The sequence below is a fragment of the Malurus melanocephalus genome, unplaced genomic scaffold, assembly GCF_030028575.1.
Source record: "Malurus melanocephalus ecotype Western Australia unplaced genomic scaffold, MMel_1.1 scaffold_16, whole genome shotgun sequence".
NCBI lineage: Eukaryota > Metazoa > Chordata > Aves > Passeriformes > Maluridae > Malurus > Malurus melanocephalus.
Genome location: NW_026623248.1, coordinates 4,458,425 through 4,478,631, shown reverse-complemented (window position 1 = coordinate 4,478,631; position 20,207 = coordinate 4,458,425). Strand labels below are relative to the sequence as shown.

Sequence of the window (20,207 nt, the reverse complement as noted above, 5' to 3'; positions counted from 1 at the left end):
CTTAAAAGCATCTCTTAAGGGCAACTGTAAATGTGCTAAATGCCTGGGTCATTTACATCCTGATCACAGCAGAGAATGTGTTTTTTTCACAAATGTACACTGCTCTGCAGAAGGGGTTATCAAAACTTCAAATTGTTGCTATTCTGTTCGGAACAGTAAGAGTGTGTTAGAGATTCTGTTAACATTGTTTGGATCTAATTATCTGCTACTGTAGTTTATCACTGCTACCCCAAGGGACCCTATTTGGGATCATACTCTGTTCTCTGTATTTTCCATGGGCACTATTACTGGAATTTACAGGTTTTAATAACCTAGGTAAAGCTAGTGATTGTTTTCATGTCAGGCTGCTTGAAGGTCATTTTATTTTGTCATGATGGATGTGTCAGAGTAGGTACTGAGTGCTCAGAACATCTGGTCTCGAATTTACTTGTGGTCTGGACCTTTCCCCTGATGCTTTGAGAGGTGTCAACTTGCATCAGAATCACTGCTGGTTTTCAAGGCCTCTAGCAGTATATTCTCTACTGCTGTGTACATCTTGGTCCATTCTGATTTTATTACTGTATCTTTGCTTGCTCTTCTGACACTTTTCTTGAGTTACCGTTCATGGAGGATTCAACTAGCTGAATAACTTCTGGGGATTTTTTTTCTCCCAAATGAAATCCCACCATTGCCCTTCACTAAACTACATTAATCCATCATGGGAAGCAAAGGATTATGTTCCTAAATCCTTCCTTTGAAAAGATCCTGCAGTTTCATATTTTGTGGACCTTTTTCTTCCATGAGCTGTATCCATATCTAAGGCTCTGGTGTCTTGAATGGTGATGAGTATGAGGTTTAAGAAATCCATCTTTGCAGTTCTCCACTTACTTGATTATTTTAGGAAATAAAACAAAGTTTCTCAAGAGGCACCTTCAAGCAATCTTCCATTACTTAAAAAAACTCTCTGAGCTGTAAAACTCCTTGAGAATGAAATATTTTTTTTTAGTGCAGCGTTTCTTTGTTGCTGCTTCACTGCATATACAATGACTTATACTGAGAGCTTGAAAATGGATGTTGCACTGGCACAGTTATATCTACTTTTCTTTTTATTTCTTTTATGCTATTGTGTGCTCTAGGTAGAGTAAAGAAAACCCCCAAAAGCTGGGGGTTTTGAATTACAAGATCCAATAAAATAAAACTAACAAAAGAAGAGAGCCCTCAGTACAAATTCAGACAAAAACCGGCTTTCTCCTCTTCTTTCTGGCCTTTCTCAGCCTATAGTCCCACCTAAGGGAAAACAGGAAGGACAACAGTTCTAAATAGACTTAGTCACCGCTCCAGTCTTGTCTGCACCAAAGGAAGAAGTAAAGACCTGCAGCAAAGACTCTTGGAATTTCCTGCCATATAAACAAGGGTCTGTTAAAAATAATTTTTAGATGATGAAAATGCTTGGATGTTGCAGAGGAAAAAAGTAGTCTCCAATACAGTGCTCGGAAATCAGCAGACCTGAAATTACATCTCATTCTCTTCCCAGCAAGTAAATCATCTCCCGGAGCAAAGCCTGACATATTTTTTGCAGAAGATGCCTGCTGTTGAGTAGGTAGAGACATTCCACCCTGGCTCCAGTACAGGGGTGGTTTGTAGGTTGAACCCTCCTTTCCCAGAAAAGGCATTCTTGTAATGTCAGCTGACAAAAACCTGATAGTGAAAGGCCACAGACCTCTTGCCAAGAGCAACAAAGAGCAGACACTGCTGTCAGGGCAATACAGGAGTATCAGCGTCTCAACAGAAGGATGAAACTCATTCCCCATCTCATCTATGTTACACTGTCTTCCTGGGACTGTTCTCACACAGAAATTTCATTTTTGTCTCTGTCCCAAGTCTGGTTCCAAATCAGCTCAAACCATAACCCACCATCAGCCAGCTCCACTACAGTGCACCCAGTCCATGCCTCTGGTGCAGCCTGCCAAAGGCTGTGGGCAGCTCTGGAACAAGTCATGTTTGTTCAAGAGAGCTCTACTTATGGACATTGTGTCTGTATATGAACATCCTCACTGGAAAACTACCAAAAACTGAAATTGGAATTACTGAAAATAGTGTAAACAAGAATTTAGCTTTGTCACTGTATGTAAAAAACACAAATTAAAATGAAGAATATTAATGGGCTGAAGCCTGCAAATATATAAAAGGAAAAGAAGTGGCAGAGGATAAAGCAGGAGTATGATCATGTCTTCCTAAAATATTTTCGGAATATTCAAACATGCTTCACATAATACTTGGAGTTTGGAATCACACTTTATATAAATAGTGAATGATGTCCATAAACAATAATTCCATGTCTGTCTTAGCAAGTCACTCCACTCCTGCTGAAAAAAGGAACTGAAAACATTTGGTTGCCTGCTGACTGAGATATCCACTGCTCTGGTGGCCCAGGTATAATTTTGGATATGTTAATTTTACTCACCACATTCAGCAGCATGATGATGCAAAAGTTGATGCACACTGCAGTCCCTGTAGTTGCAACCTGAGAGTTATTCCTGATTAAAGCCCACTTAAAGGCAGCAAAAGTGCTGACAGTCACAACACGGTAAATAACAATGCCGAAAACAGCAGCAATCACCACACAGATCTAAAGGAAGGAAAAAATCAGAGAGAAGAACCTGAAAACTTCCAGTGGAACAGGAGTTACCTTCTCCCTGAAACTCTGAAAATTAAATGAAATGAAAGACTTTATAAATGCATTCTCTTTGATTCCAGAGAAAGGTTCCAACATGATGATTTTTCTTCTTTTTCTTTTTATTTCTCATAATGGGAAAATCTCTGAAATAATATTAAAACAATCTTTAGTTTTAAACCTTTTCCTGGAAACATTCCTCTTCCTTAGCATTATTGTGGGAAACAATGTTTCCAGCTCTGGGAGTTAGAAATTTTACTTATCTACACATGATGTGCAAAGGCTCATGTAAAGCTGATGGTGTCATACTTGGGATGGATTTTGTGCTTTGATGGACTTCACACTCCACACAAATGTCTCCATTTGTGGGCACTGCCTCATCAACTCCCCTGCCAAACTAGCCTAGCTAGCTGCTACAGTTCTGGAAATCATCTATCCAGAGAAGGTAACAATTTCAATTGCGCTTGTGGTCTCTTTGATGAAATTTTCAGCAAAAGTGGCAGCTACAATGAGAAATCCACAGCTGAGCCAGGCTGCTTAGTCACTTAAAGTTCCTTATGCAACAGTTGAGCTCTAAATGACAACTGTTTCCCATCGTGACCAATTTATGTCTCAGTTTGGCAAACCACCTAAAGGCCAAATAGTTGGGAATTGGTATGAGTGACTCCTCTCAAAGACACTTTGACACAGCCTCCATYAGCCTTATTAAACAAGAAGAAGGACTTTCTTCAGTAGAAGGCAGAAAATTATTTGCCAAAGAGGTGTGTTCCAAGACTGTACACAGGCAACTTAAACCAATCCAAATGGAGGCATATCCAAGTTAATTAAATGGACAAAATTAGTCAGAAAACACTAATCAAGCTGGTTTCATAATTTCACATTGATTACAAAAGTGATTGACAAAATCCCAATGGAGAAGTAAAAAGAAAAGTCCATGTGAATGTGAAGGATTGTCTCTGAATTCCCTGTATAGTTTTGAGGGAAAGGACCACTTCTCTTTTCCTTACAGGGAATCACTTACCCGGTTAAAGCTGTATTAGAAACTGCCCTGTGAGAGTCAAKGCTGAGAATTTTGAGAACTGCTCTAACTTGAAGTTTGTTAAGTGTGTATCTCCTGTGCTTATAGTTGTTACTTAAAAAAAAAAAAAAAAATCTTAGATCAAAGTGATCAAAAATACGGAGTTTTTCTAACCTGTTGGAAGCCCATGCTATGCCAATATCCTCAGTGAAAATAATTTTTGTCCAGTTTCCAGGGCTGTTCTGAGGACAATAATTTGTGGTGAATGCAATTTAGAGCAAAGTTACTCTGTCTGGCACTTTGAGTAAGATCTATCACTAGGCTAAAATTAATGACTGAGCCCGTGTAGGGGAAAATGCTGCCTCCCTTAAAAAAAAAAATAAAAAAAATCCAGGGAAAATACTCAAAACGTCAGAGTTGTAGTGTCAATTCTGAGCAGAGATTGCAGTCCTGAGCACGTTTCCTCAAGGACTGAGTCAGGGTGTCCATCCACCTGATGTACCAGAGCACGGTTCACCTCAATAATGCTCTTGCTTTTCTTGACCTACATTGCTTTGGACAATTTTGAAGCCATCAGTTTTTTACTGTCCTCTGCCCTGTTGCTGGGTTAGCTTGCCTACCTGGCTCTGCACAGCTCCTGAGGCTGCGCTCATCTATCATTTTCTTGTCTCATGGAAAAGCCCGAGTAAATTCTGTGRCAGTCTGTTGATTCCAGCTGTGTTTTCAAGGCACTACCAAGCCTTCTGTCATGTGAATTACAGTTCATAACTGCTTCACTRAAATTAGAGGATGGAGGCATTTCAGTAGAAATGCATGCAGCTCTCTGTTAGGAGACATTTTGCTGCTGTTTTTAGTTTTTCACTTTGTAAAAGGGGATAAATGCATCATCTTAGGCAAGGAACATTGGTTTTTCCATTCCAATTGCACTAGGATTATGAACGCTCTTTCCTTATCTCCTCAATACACAGAAAAACTAGCTCACATTAACATCATTAAGCACTCCAAGCATCTTATTTAGGTTCTCTGTGAAGTTTACAAAGAACAGCTGCTTCTTCTATAGCAACTATCCCTATCACTCTGCACTATATACAAAGGGAAAGCTACCAGTGAGGTAATTCAGTCAGCTGAAGTTGGTGCCTAATTGTGACAGTGTCAATATTCTGGCACGTGTCACTATGTACAGTGTTACAGGTATCTCCTTGAAGAAAGGACTTAGTCTGTGAGACYTAGTGAAGATTGAACCGGTGTAGGACTTGACAGAAGTTCAAGTGGTTTGCTATGGAGATTTTCAGATTTTGTGGAAAACATGCTTGAGCTTATTTCCCTTTCAAGCAGTCATATCCAAATGTTTACCTACTCTACTAGCAGAGATAATGARACTTTGTTCTTTTTCAACTGGTAAATAAATAAAAGTTCCCAAACCATAAAAAATATTCCAGATGCAGAAACGATGAGTCTGCTGCATTTGTCTGCAAATGCTTGATAAGGCTCTGGCTTCCCGGATATGGGGTTCATTCGTTCTTTCTTGGAGTATTTGGCTTCAAACTGTGGACGTATTTCCTCCTAAAGGGCAGACAGACAATGTTCACATACAGCACAGCTAGGAAAAACTCTATAGGAAACTTCAGATCTTTTATCAGATCACTCTTCTGGGGAATTACACTTTTGAATCCAGCAGCTGGCACAGCTACTATAAAAGCTGAGCTGGGAAATCAGGTCTCCTTCATGAGAACTAGAATAAATCTCTGTACCCATAAAAGTAAGTACTGAAAGTATTTAGTAAAATCCACAATTAACTACTCCTCTAAATAATGCTCTTTCAAAGATATGTGGCTACAAGACAAATCATTGTAAGGTTGATACCACAGAATTTTTCACTCTGACCTTATCCTATTAATACTGGAATTTTTCAACTAAGCAAAAGAATCTCCCAACAACCAAACCTCCTTTTTCCAAACCTAAYAGCTGTTTGTTGAGTATTTGGTTACATTTCCATTACCAGCAAAAGCTTCTCAGCATTTGAAGAAGGATCCATGCAATCTAATGCGGCTCAATTACTTAACTTGGACAGTATTATTGACATGAACAACTTTCARCAGCAGAAATGCCAAATCCTGCCATTAAAAACCCACTTGTGAAATGAAACCTGGGGATTACCTGGGGGGAGATTTGGTTACATCTCTTCACAGCATTTTCAGAAGAGAGGAATCACCCTTGGTGCAGTAATGCCTGCAGTAATGCTACCCCACTGCCCTAACATGTGGAGGTTCACCAAGAGCCACRTGTCCTGTGCCACCTCACCCCAGTGTGGCATCCAGGACACTGTCAGGTGTGAGAGAAATCACCAGGCTGTGAGGATGGATTCTCATAACCAACTTACAAATTTCCATCATTTCCAACCCTTCRACTGCATTTAATTGAGCTCTGACTGACTAAAGCTGTAAATGTCCAGACCTTAAATAACTGCATGGAAATAGGTGAAAGTTAACTGGTCACCCAAGTCTTTAGAATGTGAATAAAAGCGAGACATCCTAAAAGCCTATATAATTTAATAAATTTCCCTGAAGAGGGTAGGGAAAAAAAGAAGTGTCTTATTTTCTTTCTTCCAAGTTTTGAAGATGCTTTCTCAACACAGTTAATTTCCAAATTCACACAGCAACCTGGTAACATGTTATAAAAACAAATGAAGAGGCATGTGTGCCTAGCTGCAGTGCCTCTATAAGTAATTATGTACTTGAGAGAACCAGCCCTACCTTAGCTATACACAAAGGCTACCCATGTTTCTGTGGAGGCATGGTAACTCCTTGTTCTTATTCTACCTTGCTCAAGCTGCTGCTGCCATATCAGGGCCAAAGGGGGCTGAGCAGATCATAATCTGGCAAAAGGAACAATGTAAGTAGTATTCCTGTGTGCCCAGAGGCATGAAAAAGGACAGAGTGTGATAGCATTGAGGCAAGGCTCTTGAAAATTGCACCCTGTAGATTGTGCAAGGGCTCTGCAAGCTGACTTGTCAAAGACAAGAAATCTTTACTTGGCACCTCTCTCTGAGCCAAGGTTTAATTATCTTGTACAATCTGCACTGTAGGGAAGTCCTTATCACATCCACACATCCTACAATCTCCTGTTGATTCAAATAATGTAAATGCTATTTTCACAGGTATTCTCARAAAGGTAACTGAAACTCTGGCATGAACTTTTGTTCCTGTTTAATGATACTCAGCAATGGTTGGGCAAGTAAACAGTACCGTGTCCRGCTGAGGTTACTGATACAAAGAAAGTGACACTGAAGAAAAAGAAAAAATATGCTACAAATAGCAACAGAAGCCATATTTCATCTGGGAGTGCCAGGACTGTGTGCAGTTGGTTTCTGCACACAAGACACAGTTGSTCTCCATGCCTCCCGCCTTGCACTTGATTTACAAGAACAAGAAATCCAGATATGCAGGGTTGAAAGAGCCAGAACACATTGAGTTCATGTCCCAGACTGAAGGCCCTGAACACTGCAGGGATTGCTGTGTGAATTTCTTGGATGAGAATCTGAAGTGGTGAGGAATTCACAAGGTTGCATATCTGAATAAATGCTATTCTCCTTTCAATTGTCTTCATAGTTTCATTTATTTGTCTCTTCATTTGGAACAGRAAGGTGATTACACAGTGATAATAAGCCTTATAAATGTTTTTTTTTTTTTTTCAGTGTATTGTTGGTAGGAATTAATAAATTTCCCTCTGTAGCAAAACCTTATTTTTTAATTTCACAATGAAAATTAAGGCAAGCAAAGGCTARATGCATAATGTTAATAAAAATAACAATCTTCATTATCAAAAGCTTGAGATTTAAAATGGTAATTAGAACTCTTTAATTGATTTCTTTGAAATAACTAATAAATCAATCATCTGATTTTGTCTACTGATAATGGAAAGCAGAGAAGAAATTTAATTAGCAGTGATTTTGTTAGAAAAGAGCACTTCTAGGAGAAAAATGTTCACCTTCTAGAGACAAAAATCTCATTGAYTTCTCACTGACATACAACTTAACCATACAACTCCACAGGATGAGTCTTTTTCAATCTACATAAAACAGACGGTTCACCTTCCTTCCCATTCCTCACATATGGATAATTCCAACTTTTTCATAAGAGAAACTATATTGATTACTGGGTATCAAATATGGATTAATCTGCATTGCCTTAGACCAGATATTCATGCTCTAGGAGAGGTGCTCTAAATTTCTTTATGAAATGTCTCCTTTCTTCCCCAAGAGYTTTCTAATCCTTCAACAGGTAAATTATTGAAATAGTCCCATCCTTCCTAGTCCAAGCATATTTTCCTTTTATAGCCCAGATGTAAAAAAGGATTTGTAGATTGAAAATTTGAATCTTGATCACTGGTACARTTGCAGCATTATCAGAAGCAAGTCTCCATGCAAAGCCTGAGGTTTGCAGGTCATCCTGCTTGCAGACAAAGGTTATGGCAAAGTGAAGAGGTGGACTTTGAACCACAAAACAGGGAAATGATCTCAACACTTCTTTATCTGGAGCACCTGCTTCCAAACTGTGACTTTCTCAGGGAGAAAGCGGAGTTCCAATGGAAAAGTGCAGCATTAGATATCCAAGAAGAGGAGGCAGAGCCGACCCTGAAGCAGTGCTTGACCTGGGCAATGGATACGGGCACTGGAGGCTGCAACATCTTGAGAGAAGATAACTCTGGGAGACAATCAGCTCCTACTCTTGGGATCCCACTGAATGCTGAAAAAAGGAGGAACTGGTGCCTCAAATGAGATACTTTCTAATGACTGGACACACAAAACTTTGAGAAGCAGCCAACTGAGTTCCTGTGAGCATCTTTAACCTCTTATTTGAGGAAGGAACACTGCTTCTGAAAAAGCTTCTCCCTCCCGCTGTAGAGACTTATAAGATTCCCTCTAGAGCTGTAAGGATGTGCACTGAATAGCCCTGGAGCAGGCACAATCACCACTGGTCCTGACAGAGGTCTTATTGACAGAGTTTACTGGAAAAACTCTGGTGTGAGGATAAAAGACCAGCTGACATCAACAGTGAGCAGGTCCCCTCTGGAAATTACCAACCTGCAAATATCATCCTGCAGGCCAAACTGAAATAATCTGCCAGAGGAATATAAACATCCCTTATAAAAACAAAGTAATGCTATTTGATAGGCATAGTAAAATAAACACATATTTCTACGAGGGCAGTTTCAACTACCATAAGTTCTTCCAGGCTTTTTGGCTGGTGACGGAAAAATCTAGCAACTCTACTGTCTTCTGTCTTGTCAGTGTTTATTCCAGCCAAAGTCTTAGTTGCATGGGCATGGTGATGGTCTTCCAGAAAAGCTTAGATAGCAGGAGTGAATCGTGGAATGCTTTCCTCCAGGCTCTGTGAGGACATGAACTTTCTGTAGTAGCATCAAGGACATGAACTTTCTGTAGTAGCATAAAGAGGAGAGTGAAACAATATGGGAAGTGGTCCTGGAGGGGCTAGAAGCTGCTGTGTTCACATCTAAGTAAAAGACTCCTCCAAGCTTTGCCATAGCAGCCAGAAATTACTTAGTGGTATCACATGAAGGTAATTAAAAAAACAAACAAACAAACAAAAAAAACAACAAAAAACCCCAAAAAGAAAGAAAGAAACAAACAAAAAAACCTAAAGCAAAGCAAACTAAACAAAAGGCAAAAAAAAAAGTGTGAAGYATCCCTTAAGGATAACCTTACCAGGAAATTCAATATTCAACTGGTCATAGAAGATTCAGGTGAYGGCTTTATAAATCAGTATAATCCCAAATCCAGGTAGGTTAAATGGTGTAATATGAAGAAATATAATGTCCCAAACTATAAACAAGACTAGGCTTCCTGGGAAAATACTGTATTTTGTGCTTTGTTAGTTTAAAGGCTCCTTCTCATTCCAGGGACATGAATGTCCAGACTGTCACTTGGAAATTGCAGCTTGGTACAGCTGTCTTTTGCTTTACCTGTCAGCAGCAGCAGCAGCAGAAGCTTTTTTTGCAATTAGCCATGAGAAGACATGATCCCTTCAGGTCACTCCTGACAACTATTTGAACTTCAGGCAGCACTGTCTCAGTCCCTCTGTGACTTGCCAGAACTGGCAAGAGCAGGCTGCTAATCTCAAGAGAGTTGAATCAAATTAGAATATTTCCTATACATGTGATGACAGTCCTGAGGTACCACCAAGAACTGACTGCATATGTGCACAGATAACAATGTTCCTGTTGTTATAAAGAAATCTATTGCAGTTGTGTAAGTTATTTCATGTTATGTTTTGGGGTTATTTTCTTAGTAATTAAACATTTAAAAGAAAATCCTACCAGTAAATGAGCAACTGCATCATTTTGTGGTCTCACTGAACTACTTTGCCTCATAAAGACAAAAATCACATAACTCAGCAGTCTGTTTCTCTGCCGGCAAGATTGATAAAAAGGAAAATCTTCCACCAAAGCAGCATTGAGACCATGCAGCAGCCTCTTAGTATCTCTCCAAGAGCTTCAGGACAGGTTCTCCAAGGGCTTCTATAGAGTAAGGAGAGCAGATTGGTAGACACCTAAAACTTTCTAGTTCTATTTAGACCTCAGTTTCAGTCCCAAGAGCATGTTGTTTCTTTCCAGTGACCACCAGAGGAAAGGTTAAGGCCATTTTCTGCAGTTTAGTTTCTTCCCTAAAGGGAATTCCTCTACCAACATAGAATGAATTAATTCCTCTCTCTCTCTCTCTCCCCACACCACTTAGATAACCAGCACCTGAATGTTTAGAAGCTGGCACAAACCTCAAAAGGCTTTCTCTCCATCAATACCCTTAGTGACAAACTAAAAGATAAGATAAAAGGTCATTTGCCAAAGTTCATGATCTGTCAAGAATTTCCAGCTTCCAAAATAAAAATGTATTTCTCCCACAGTGCATTTCCCCCCTGAAATCTCTCAAATTAATTTGGATTACAAAAGTGTGAGAAAAGAGAACAGTTCAGCCTGGAGAAAGTTTATCCACATTCTAGAGGAAACATCTGACAAGAAAAATGCTTATCTCATAATCTATAATGATTCAAAGTAAGAACTGAAAATAAATGCAAAATAAAACCATACAGATTAAGGGGTACAAGTTTTTTATACAAACCTCTTCTTCTTCCCAGTCTATCAAGTCCCAGTCATATGCAATTACTGCTCGCCTTCTTTTCCAAAACTCCAGAAAAACAGTAGCTACAGCAAGTAGAAAAAAGATACAAAATTGTTTTTAACTCAAGAAAATGTTAATGACTATCACAGAACTGAAGAATGAAGCTGTTACATTATTTTCATCCCTTTGCATAAATGCATAAACGGTTTCCTTTGAACAGCAAATCATGCTGATGATCAAAACTGCTTTCAAAAAGCATTGCTTTCTAAGGATTAGCTTGCTTTCTTCAAGTATGATTGAGGCTTTAGAGATTTTATTTAGTGCTAAATGAGAATGTTTAATTTCTAACCAACCAAGGGAGGGCTCTCAAAGAAYAAAATTGTTCCTGTGACTCATCACTACTTGAAAAAGCAGATTTCTGATGAAGCTGAAGGTTTCTTGGGGCCATTGTAGATAGAGATGTAACTTTTTCTCTTTGAAGACCATTTACATTACACAGAAACCAGAAGCCAGCAGAAGCACAGTACAGTGCATACACAAGTCTGTAGAGTACTGCTGGGGAAACAAAAACTTCTGCTTTGCACCTTTTTAATCCAAACCCTTTTATTTACATTACATGAGTTCGTATATGTGGTGTGGCATTTACATCAGGTAATTAAACATTGTGTAGTACAGCCCTTACTGATAAGAGTTCAAAATAGAGTAACAGGCCTGCACGTGACTGCCACTGGGAGGRAGACTGGAGTAAAATCAGAGAAAGCTGGGAGGTTATATTGACCTTCAAGCAGAAGTTAGAACAGTATGGAAATTATAGGGTAAAACAGAGTTTCTGCTCCCTGCATGGAATGTGGTTGTCATGCCCGAAACCTATTCCACCATGACTSCCCATGCACCCAATCTGCAACCCTGAGCACGTGCTAAGGGGAATGGAATGGRAGGTGGAGCAGAATGGAGACACAGAGGTCAGGCTCTGATGTAATCCTTGCAGGGAGGGGATCTGATAGTACTTTGCAGCTGATAAGCCAGATAGCACCTGTCAGCCAGGGGAGATAGGAGACTGTGTCTTGCTGCTGAGTCAGCAACTGTGGTGAAATCATTGTCCTTGGATGAACTTGGTTCATAAATCCTAACTAATATTAACACACATCTCCATCCCAAAGCAACCTGCCTTCAAGGTATGACCACTCCTCACTGAGCATGCACTCCATATTTTATTGATTTTATCTTTAAGAGAGAAGAATTTTACACTCTCATTAGCAAAGGTATGTATCACTGGAGTCACTCAAACTCCACTTGAATGTAAACAAACAGCATAAAATTAATTAAAGAATGAGGAAAAGTTAGAGAAGACTCCATCATAACTTCTGGGATCAGTGGGCAGGCTGAACCTGTCTCCTCCCTGAAAGGAATGTCTATTGGGTAAGAACCATGTTCTATGCTCACAGAATGACCATCTTGAGCTAGGTTTGATTGATGATTAGAGCTTGTCTGGATATTGCTTTGAATACATTTTTGCAGTCAGATACTATCACTGTCAATCTCTGAACTTTAACCTATCACAATTTTTTACTATCAGTGTGTACATCAATAAAGAGTGTTATCCCCTAAACCACTGGTGTGAATCCTTCAAGGGCACTGGCAGATGCCAGCAGCAGCAACACACTTGAATAAAAGTGCAAAGACCTGGGACAGGGCCTCTCTTGTACTGTTGGTGTTTGTCCCTGAATAATCCAGCTGAACTTCCTCTGATCCAGTGGGCAGCTCAGTGGAGAGTCACTGTAACAGGACATTGACAGAGTGATGATACACACAGGTCTTGGCTTGCGTGGAGTGCTGACAGATCAATCAAATATACAGGATTTGAGAAAATGCTCCCTTTGATGTGACAACTGTGCTTCTGTTTTGTGATGGAAATAACAATCAAGGAAACTAATGAAATAATAAGCTCATAATATAAAGATTAATACTGAGCTTATTTATAATTACAGGGACTTTTAAAATTTATTTTGTGTAAAAAATGTAGAAGCTACTTAAAGCTAACACAAATCAATGGTTAGGCTTTCTCTCCTACTGTGAAGTTTGGCTCTTTACTGCTCCTTGAAAAGCAACAGATTGATAACCACAGAGAACACAAACCTCTCTGTCCATGAGCTAGCTTGCACAGTATCAGCTCTAACAGTGTCACAATAGTCTGGCAATATGTTCCACATCCAGTCATAAAAGCATCTCCTTAGTAGTCTGTTTGCCCCACTGCAGCATACTGATAAAAATGTGACATGAAACTAGGTACTGGCATCAGTTTGGCAAAAGTTAATTTTTAGTCAGTAAGAATTATGTTTTATTATACTAACCAGTGCAGCTTAAATGTGCTTAGGAAATGAACACTACAAGCAGACAAGGTAAGGTGTCAAAAGCATGCGTAAGGAAGCAGATATTTGGTTTGAAGGCATTTTCATATATCATGCAATTATTTTTCTGAAAGCTGGAATTATGTTATGCCATGCAACAGCCACTTTGATTTTAGTCTAATAGAGAATCATGAGCCTAATGTTTCTATAAATGTTTGTAATAATTGCAGTATGATTGGTTGTGATCAGCACAACTAGTAAGTGCTAATGGGGCTCCGCTGCTGCTGAACCACCGCATAGTTCATTCCTTGATTTTTTTTTATGGCTGAGCTGCTTCTCTCCTATCAACTCATATTGAATTATTTGGTACAGGCTGAACAAGTAGTCCTSCACTTTTGGAGACCTGGGAGAAAGAGGCCTGATTGATCACTACCACTTTGTTTCCATTCCAAAAAGCTGCTGGGAGCAGAACTCCAGTAGGTGTGTGAGACCCAGGCATGAACATCTCAGATMTATCTTTGCTGAACAATACTTCTTTTATTTCTTGTTTTTCACACATCTGGAGTGAGGAATTTATACATATTATGTTTAGCGTATTTAGCACCTGTCAGAGTAAGTATGTGCAGTTCCTGAAGCTTCTTTAGAAAGCTATTTTCTAATCATTAAGCAGCAAATATAATGTTTTGCACAGTGCTGTTTCAGCTTTGACGGTTAAACTTTTCTCCCTCTATTCAGGTCAGTATTCGGTTTTCCTTCGCTAGATACATTAAAGTGTTCTATAAATAACCATCTTTGATTGATTGACTGTGCTACTGAGGTCTTCTAAAATGTGCTGCATTTTCAAATTTCTCTGCTTCTTTTCCAATTGTAATCTTAACTACTAATACCCTACACAAACTTCAGCACTCTTTTGTGACTTTGACATTCAATAGGACACAGTTGTATTTTCCCATTTCTGTGCTTAAACCAGATGCTGAGTGTTCTYCAAAAAATCCTGCTTGAAATTTTGTATTTCTCATTGACCTTAGCTCCCAGATCTTTTACTAGCTTTTTCTAYACTGTTTGTACTGCTTCAGAGCTCCACCTTGCAGCTGAGTCCTCAATATCCACTTGTACAAACAGCTATCTTAACAGAATTTCCTCAGACACTTTTGTAACAAGTTATGCATCTAATGAGTCTTATCTCRTAATGAAAATGGCCTCTTGTAGCAAATAGTTTTATCCTGACCTTCTCTCAGAAATCCTCTCTCTATTGTATTTCAGGGCACCATTTAATACATCCATCCTGACTCCTAGAATATATTTTATATACTAGGAGTATTGCTGAAGAACATCCTTAAATTCTATCTCCTCAGAGAGCAGATCAATGTAAACATTTTATGCTAGAGGCAAGATTTGTGGGAAAGTAATGTACTTTGTTAGACTAACAGATACATACAGAAAAATGGTTTTATGTTGGCATTTTGTATAACTTGAAAAAAAATGTTAAAACTCTCCCTGCCAGGCCTCTTTTTCCCCTCCCAATTTTGCCTTTCAGCAAGTGTTCTAAAGCTACTTCCTTTATCAAAGGAAACATGCTACACAGGAGGAAATTTCAAAAAGGACTTCTCTTGTATCCCTTAGTCCTCCAAAGATGAGCACAGACAGAGAAACTACCACCAGCCTACCMTGTCTCCAGCAATGCTTTCGAAATTATAAACTGCTGGATTTTCCTAAGGAACAGTTACAGAAATTTGCTATAGAGCTTCAGGAAACATCTAGACAGTAATAACTTTGCAATAGATTTCTTCCTGAAATCTTTTCCTCAACTGGAAAAGCAAAAATCTACAATTTCATCTGGCTTTACTGAAACAYGCTGGGAGTCAATTGAGTATCAAATTTACTTCAATTTTTAAAATGAGAATTACTTTTTCCTTCTCTTTAAATAGCAACATTTATTTTGAATTAACAGCTTGCTCTCATTTTCTGTCCTTTTAGGCATTTTCTTTCTGTCTAATTTAGGCAGTATAAAAAGACAAGTTCTTCCTAGATATGGRAAGTACTTTATCATCAAGCCCAACATTTCTCAAGGCATACATAAAGAACAAAGTGAAGGTGTTTTCCCCTTCACAAAACACAAAATTTGCTATTGCTTTCCTATTTTTGAAAGGTTTGAACATCTGGAAAATGTCATCAAGTCTGRAGACTCTTAAAAGAAAAAGATTATTTTCCAGCTACTGTGATGATTACATCTTGGTGAGCATCAATGATGATCTGTTCACCAATAAATTTTTTTTTTAAAAGTTAGTAATTGTAGGGACTTTTTCCTATAAATCAGAKATTTATAGCTTCAATCTGTTTGAAAGGGTACTTCTTTCAACAGAAGCTTCAATACAGAAAARCTTACACAAACTACGAATGAACTCCTTAGGTGCACTGAAGGGAAACTACCTTTTGTCCTGTGATACATCAGTTAAAAATGAAAGTTGCCTTAAGTCATATGGCTGTCAGGCATACTTTAGAAAGTATCATACTTGTTTTCTATCACATCAATTACTTCTACTTCTTTGCTTACACTAGGCAGAAATTAAATCAGTGAGGTGAAGGGTCATTATATATTTTAAAGTGTATTTCTATTCCAATGTCTCATGGTGCATTTGACAATTCCAACCATACTTTGATGGGTCTCACTATGCCACAATGAAGTATTAAAAGAATGGGTCCCTGTGCTTCAAAGTCCTGGTGGCTCAGGACCAAATGGTCAGGCTTCTCCTTACATCAAGCAGCCTCTGCTTGTATTTGTCATRGTAATTCATCTCCCCAGCCTGGCCACAGCAGTTTGCTCATCATTTGGAGATGCATTTTATTTATACTTAAAATGTGAGCAAGCCACTTAATTCATCAATTAAAGGTGTCTTTGGAGTAAAAGGAGAAAGCACCAAACAGATCACCTCTTCATAGGCAGACAAATCAAACCACACCTGGTTTTGAAACCCCCAAGCAAATGTCTGAGGCTTTTCTCTAAAGATGGGAACTCACAAATGGATCTAAAGGCAGTGAAAAAAATACTTTATATAACAATTAGACAGTGTGTAAACATTGGCTGAAGAGGTAATTCTATCTGCCCTTTTTTTTGTTTCATCCTTTTTTAATGAAAGCACTGCCGTAATTATTTTATATGTTAATGTCTGTCAAATTGGATCATCTGAAAGGCCAAACTTTTCTCAGCCAATATTTCATGCACTTGCCAGAAGCATATTTCATGCTGACAGAAGAAACATTTCCACAGTCAAACTGCTATCATTGTTTCTTCTTTTCCTCTATGATTTACTGCAATGCCTGAAGCTGCCATTAGGCCTACTGCAGACTAAAAACCCATTTAACAAAGGCAGTAAGCCAACTCCTAAATACAACACCAGAAAATCCCTGGAAAGAGTGACTTGCCTTGTTCGAATCCTGCTTTAGCCTTTTCTGTATGGAAAATACCTCCACAATCACACTGCTGATTCTGCAAATCCTTCTTTAAGAAAGCACCGTTTGGGTGGAGCCATAGGATTTTCCCATTCCCCAAACCATACCCTACAYTCACAATCCTGCCTGGTGCTGGCCCTACCTCCCTCGTGGCAGCCAGTTCACCAGTAGTTAGGAACACTGGCATAAATGTTCAGTGGTGTTAAGCSATCAGTTTTCCTAGAGATGTCCCTGCCTGTACTGTCTTGAGAATTCTCAACTTCAGTGAACACATGGAGAAGGAATTTAGAAAAGCTGAATATGCATCCAAAAGAAGTCATTAAGGCTTATAAATTATTGGGGATTCTTAGCTCTGTGCAGCTCTGAAAAAAAGATGAAATAGCAAGAAGACACATAAAATCTGTATAATCAGATTTTTCTAAATTTGATTTGCAATAGTTTAATATTGACAGTGTTATATGAAATGGCATAAATAGGCTTGATTGGTCTATGACCTAATTTAAGTAGTTAATTAAGACAAAACTGGGGGAAGGAACTGAGACAGAATGGTAGTCTAATCTGTGTTGTCCTGGTGGTTGCCATGCTGCCTCCTGGATATTTCTTGTGGTTCAGTGAAGAGATTTGCACTTTAAAATGGAAATTATAAGAATTACTTGGACACTCTTCAGAAGCAGTTGGAGATGTGTGAGTAAGAAAAGGAGAACAATGACTAAATCTGGGTAGCTCAAGGACCTGGAGCTATGAAGTGGATGCTGTTTTTGAGTCACCTCATTGAGCCATTTTCTACGGTTGTTAACCTTCTCTCAGAATGGCTTGGTAGCAGCTAAGAGCCTGRGCATGTTTAGGGATTGTTTGAAATAATTTTTGTGCTGCCAGAAATTACTGATTCCTCTTGCCTTCAATTCTGCCTACATGACATAGCAGGAGAAATAGTTGAGCCAAAAATAGAACATTTCTATGGGCAAAATTCAGCCTCCATGGCAACAGTTAGACCACACTTGGATCAATTTGCCATTCAATGAAATCTTTTATTTATTTCATCTGCATTTTACTTTAATGGCAACCAGCTTATATGTATTTAAGTTTTACTGCCTTTCTGCAAGGTGGGGAAACAATACATTATTTCATTTTAATGCTGACACTAAACTGAGCTGCCCTAAGGTAAGAGAAACCCTGAGCAGTAATAGAGARAAGGCCTGAGTACCAATGGATTTAAAAATGGTTAGAAATCCCCTCAGAATTATATATATATAAAATCTACATAGGCACTACATAACTGCATTCATATTTTTGTTCTAGTTTAAATTATTATCAAATAAAAACCCGATTCAATTAATTCCCTCTTCCTTTTGCAGAAACAGAAAAGTCTCACGCCTATATTCCTAATGTCTGAAAAGAAGTGTGCTGGAAAATAAAAAGGCCTATGATGCATTGCATTCTTTCAGAAAAAGATGGTGCAATTACTTAATATCAAAATGAAAACTTACCCCACACTGCCATGAAAACAGCAAAAAAGACTGTAGCTCCATTGTCAAAAAGGTGGGTTACCTGAGAGATGTATTAATAGTGAGATCAATTTGTGAAAACAAGCCTTTATTTTCTATTTTCATATATTAAAATTAATGTGATCACGAGTGTAGCTGGGCTGACAATCCTGAGGATCCTTCCCTTGGCACGTGAAATCCACTTGTGAATTGACAGGACTATTTGCCAGCCTGGCCTGGGACTGTGCCCGGCCGACTCCAGGCGTGAGCATCATTTCAGACCCAAAGCATTAATTTTATGGAGGATGAATGAGAAGATAAAGTCTGATGTCAAGGACACCATAGCACAGACCTTTAGGACACAACCTGTGACACTGCTGAATCTCTAAGTGCAAATTGCATTCAAATGTTTTACAACCCAAACTAAGTACTGGCGAAAGGCAATGGTAACGCTGGCTAAACTTGAATTGTCCTTTCAAGATGTTTTCTACCCAAGCTCTCTAAAGACAAATGTAAAAGACAAARTTCTTGCTTTTACCAGGAAAGCATTTCTATTTGCATAGCTGAAAACATACCTTGGCATAAATGCAGCTGTCCGACAGCCTCATGAAGGGGCAGTATTTATCACATATAGGACACATGATGATATCTGTGGCTTGGCAGACTTCTTTACTGGAAAAATAGAAAAGGCAAAAATTAATGTCTTGATTACTACAACAATCTGCACAACATTCTGTCTTAAAATGGATTGATAGGTTTTGCTTATGTTCAGTTACTTATTGAAAAAAAAAAAAAAAAAACTGGTCTGTAACCAAAGCCAAAATGTTCATAACTGCATATGTTTAATTAATATTTGTTGACCACGATTACAGAATTTACRGTCATAATGTCAGAGCACAGTTCTCCAGGGAAAACCTAGCAGGATCTCTTTGCCATTTCCAGCTTCTCCTTGAGTCAGAGTGACCTTTGGTAGGAGGAGGGTGAGCGTAACTGCAGAWTTAGTTCAGTTTGACTTATTCTTGTGACTTAAGGGAACAAAAATTTAGAGGTGTAGCACTCAGCAGAAGATCCAGGGATTTMTTCCTTTGAAGAATGCCTCTCTGCGGTGGATCTTTGGGAAAGGCCTTACAGAGAGTGAAAATTTCTCACTCTTGTGTTGGCCTGTTGAAGAGCAATGAAAGGTTGTATTTTTCCCTACTTTGTTCTGAGTTGCCAGCACCATTACCAACTGGAATTGGGCAAGAAGCATTTCCTTTCATCCCAATACAGGAGCAGAAAACATGGGAAGTTTGATGCTGGGTACCTTCTGAGAATTAAGCAGTCTTTTCTCGACTGTTCATTCAACAGCTCAAAATGAAATAACTAACAACTCACGGGAAGAGCTCTTAAATTATTCATAATAACCCACAGCTGCAATTTATTTATAAAAGTTCCCACGTTACCTGACTTGGCAGTGGTTCAAAGTGGTGACTCCATACAAAAAGACAAACAATCCAATGAAGGCAGCTGGGAAGAGCATCCCTGTGTACCAGCCTAACCAGGCAAAGTACAGCCCAATTTTCTCACCAAAGTATCGTCTGTTTTAAAACACAACACAGCAAAGTTACCTGCTAATTAGAATAATCTACTTAATCTTGCTCATTAGTAGCAAAAAAAACTACCATATCTGAAGAGTAGATAAAAGAGAAGAAAAAGCCTTCAGCAAGGTTTCTAAACCCACACTGAGGGTCCTGCCTCAGGAATGAACTTCAAACATTAATTAAAAATTCAATAACCACAGTTTACAGTTAGATAAATRGACACTTAATAAAGGAAACACTGAGTTACTTGAAGAAAGTTAGTTCTTCGTATTTGGGAAATTGATGGTCTGCTTTGCCTTTTGGCTGTGTGACTGTGCCRCCCAAATAATTGCACTGAAATCAGTTTTATCCCCAAAACTGGCATAACAGCAAAAATTATTTGAGCTCAAATTATTTCTAAGAAATTAATTAATCAGAATTTATTCTCCAGTACAGTTCATTTTCATTTGATTATTTATTTTCTTAGCTCAGTTCCTGAAAAACTAATTTCAATATTCTACTAATTTCAATTTACTACTGGAAAGTGAATAGCAAGTAAG

At 38.6% G+C, this 20,207-nt stretch overlaps 1 protein-coding gene across 1 annotated transcript in view; it reads right to left on the bottom strand.

The window, feature by feature from the left end:
• ANO4 (anoctamin 4) overlaps positions 1 to 20,207 on the bottom strand; it is a 106,302-nt gene that overhangs the window by 22,309 nt on the left and 63,786 nt on the right. The window contains exons 12-17 of the mRNA XM_057385298.1: positions 19,531 to 19,665; positions 18,664 to 18,760; positions 18,092 to 18,152; positions 10,807 to 10,889; positions 5,094 to 5,234; positions 2,444 to 2,608 (exon numbers count right to left, since the gene is read on the bottom strand). Of these exons, the coding sequence (XP_057241281.1) occupies positions 2,444 to 2,608; positions 5,094 to 5,234; positions 10,807 to 10,889; positions 18,092 to 18,152; positions 18,664 to 18,760; positions 19,531 to 19,665 (682 nt within the window). The remainder of the gene's footprint in view (positions 1 to 2,443; positions 2,609 to 5,093; positions 5,235 to 10,806; positions 10,890 to 18,091; positions 18,153 to 18,663; positions 18,761 to 19,530; positions 19,666 to 20,207) is intronic.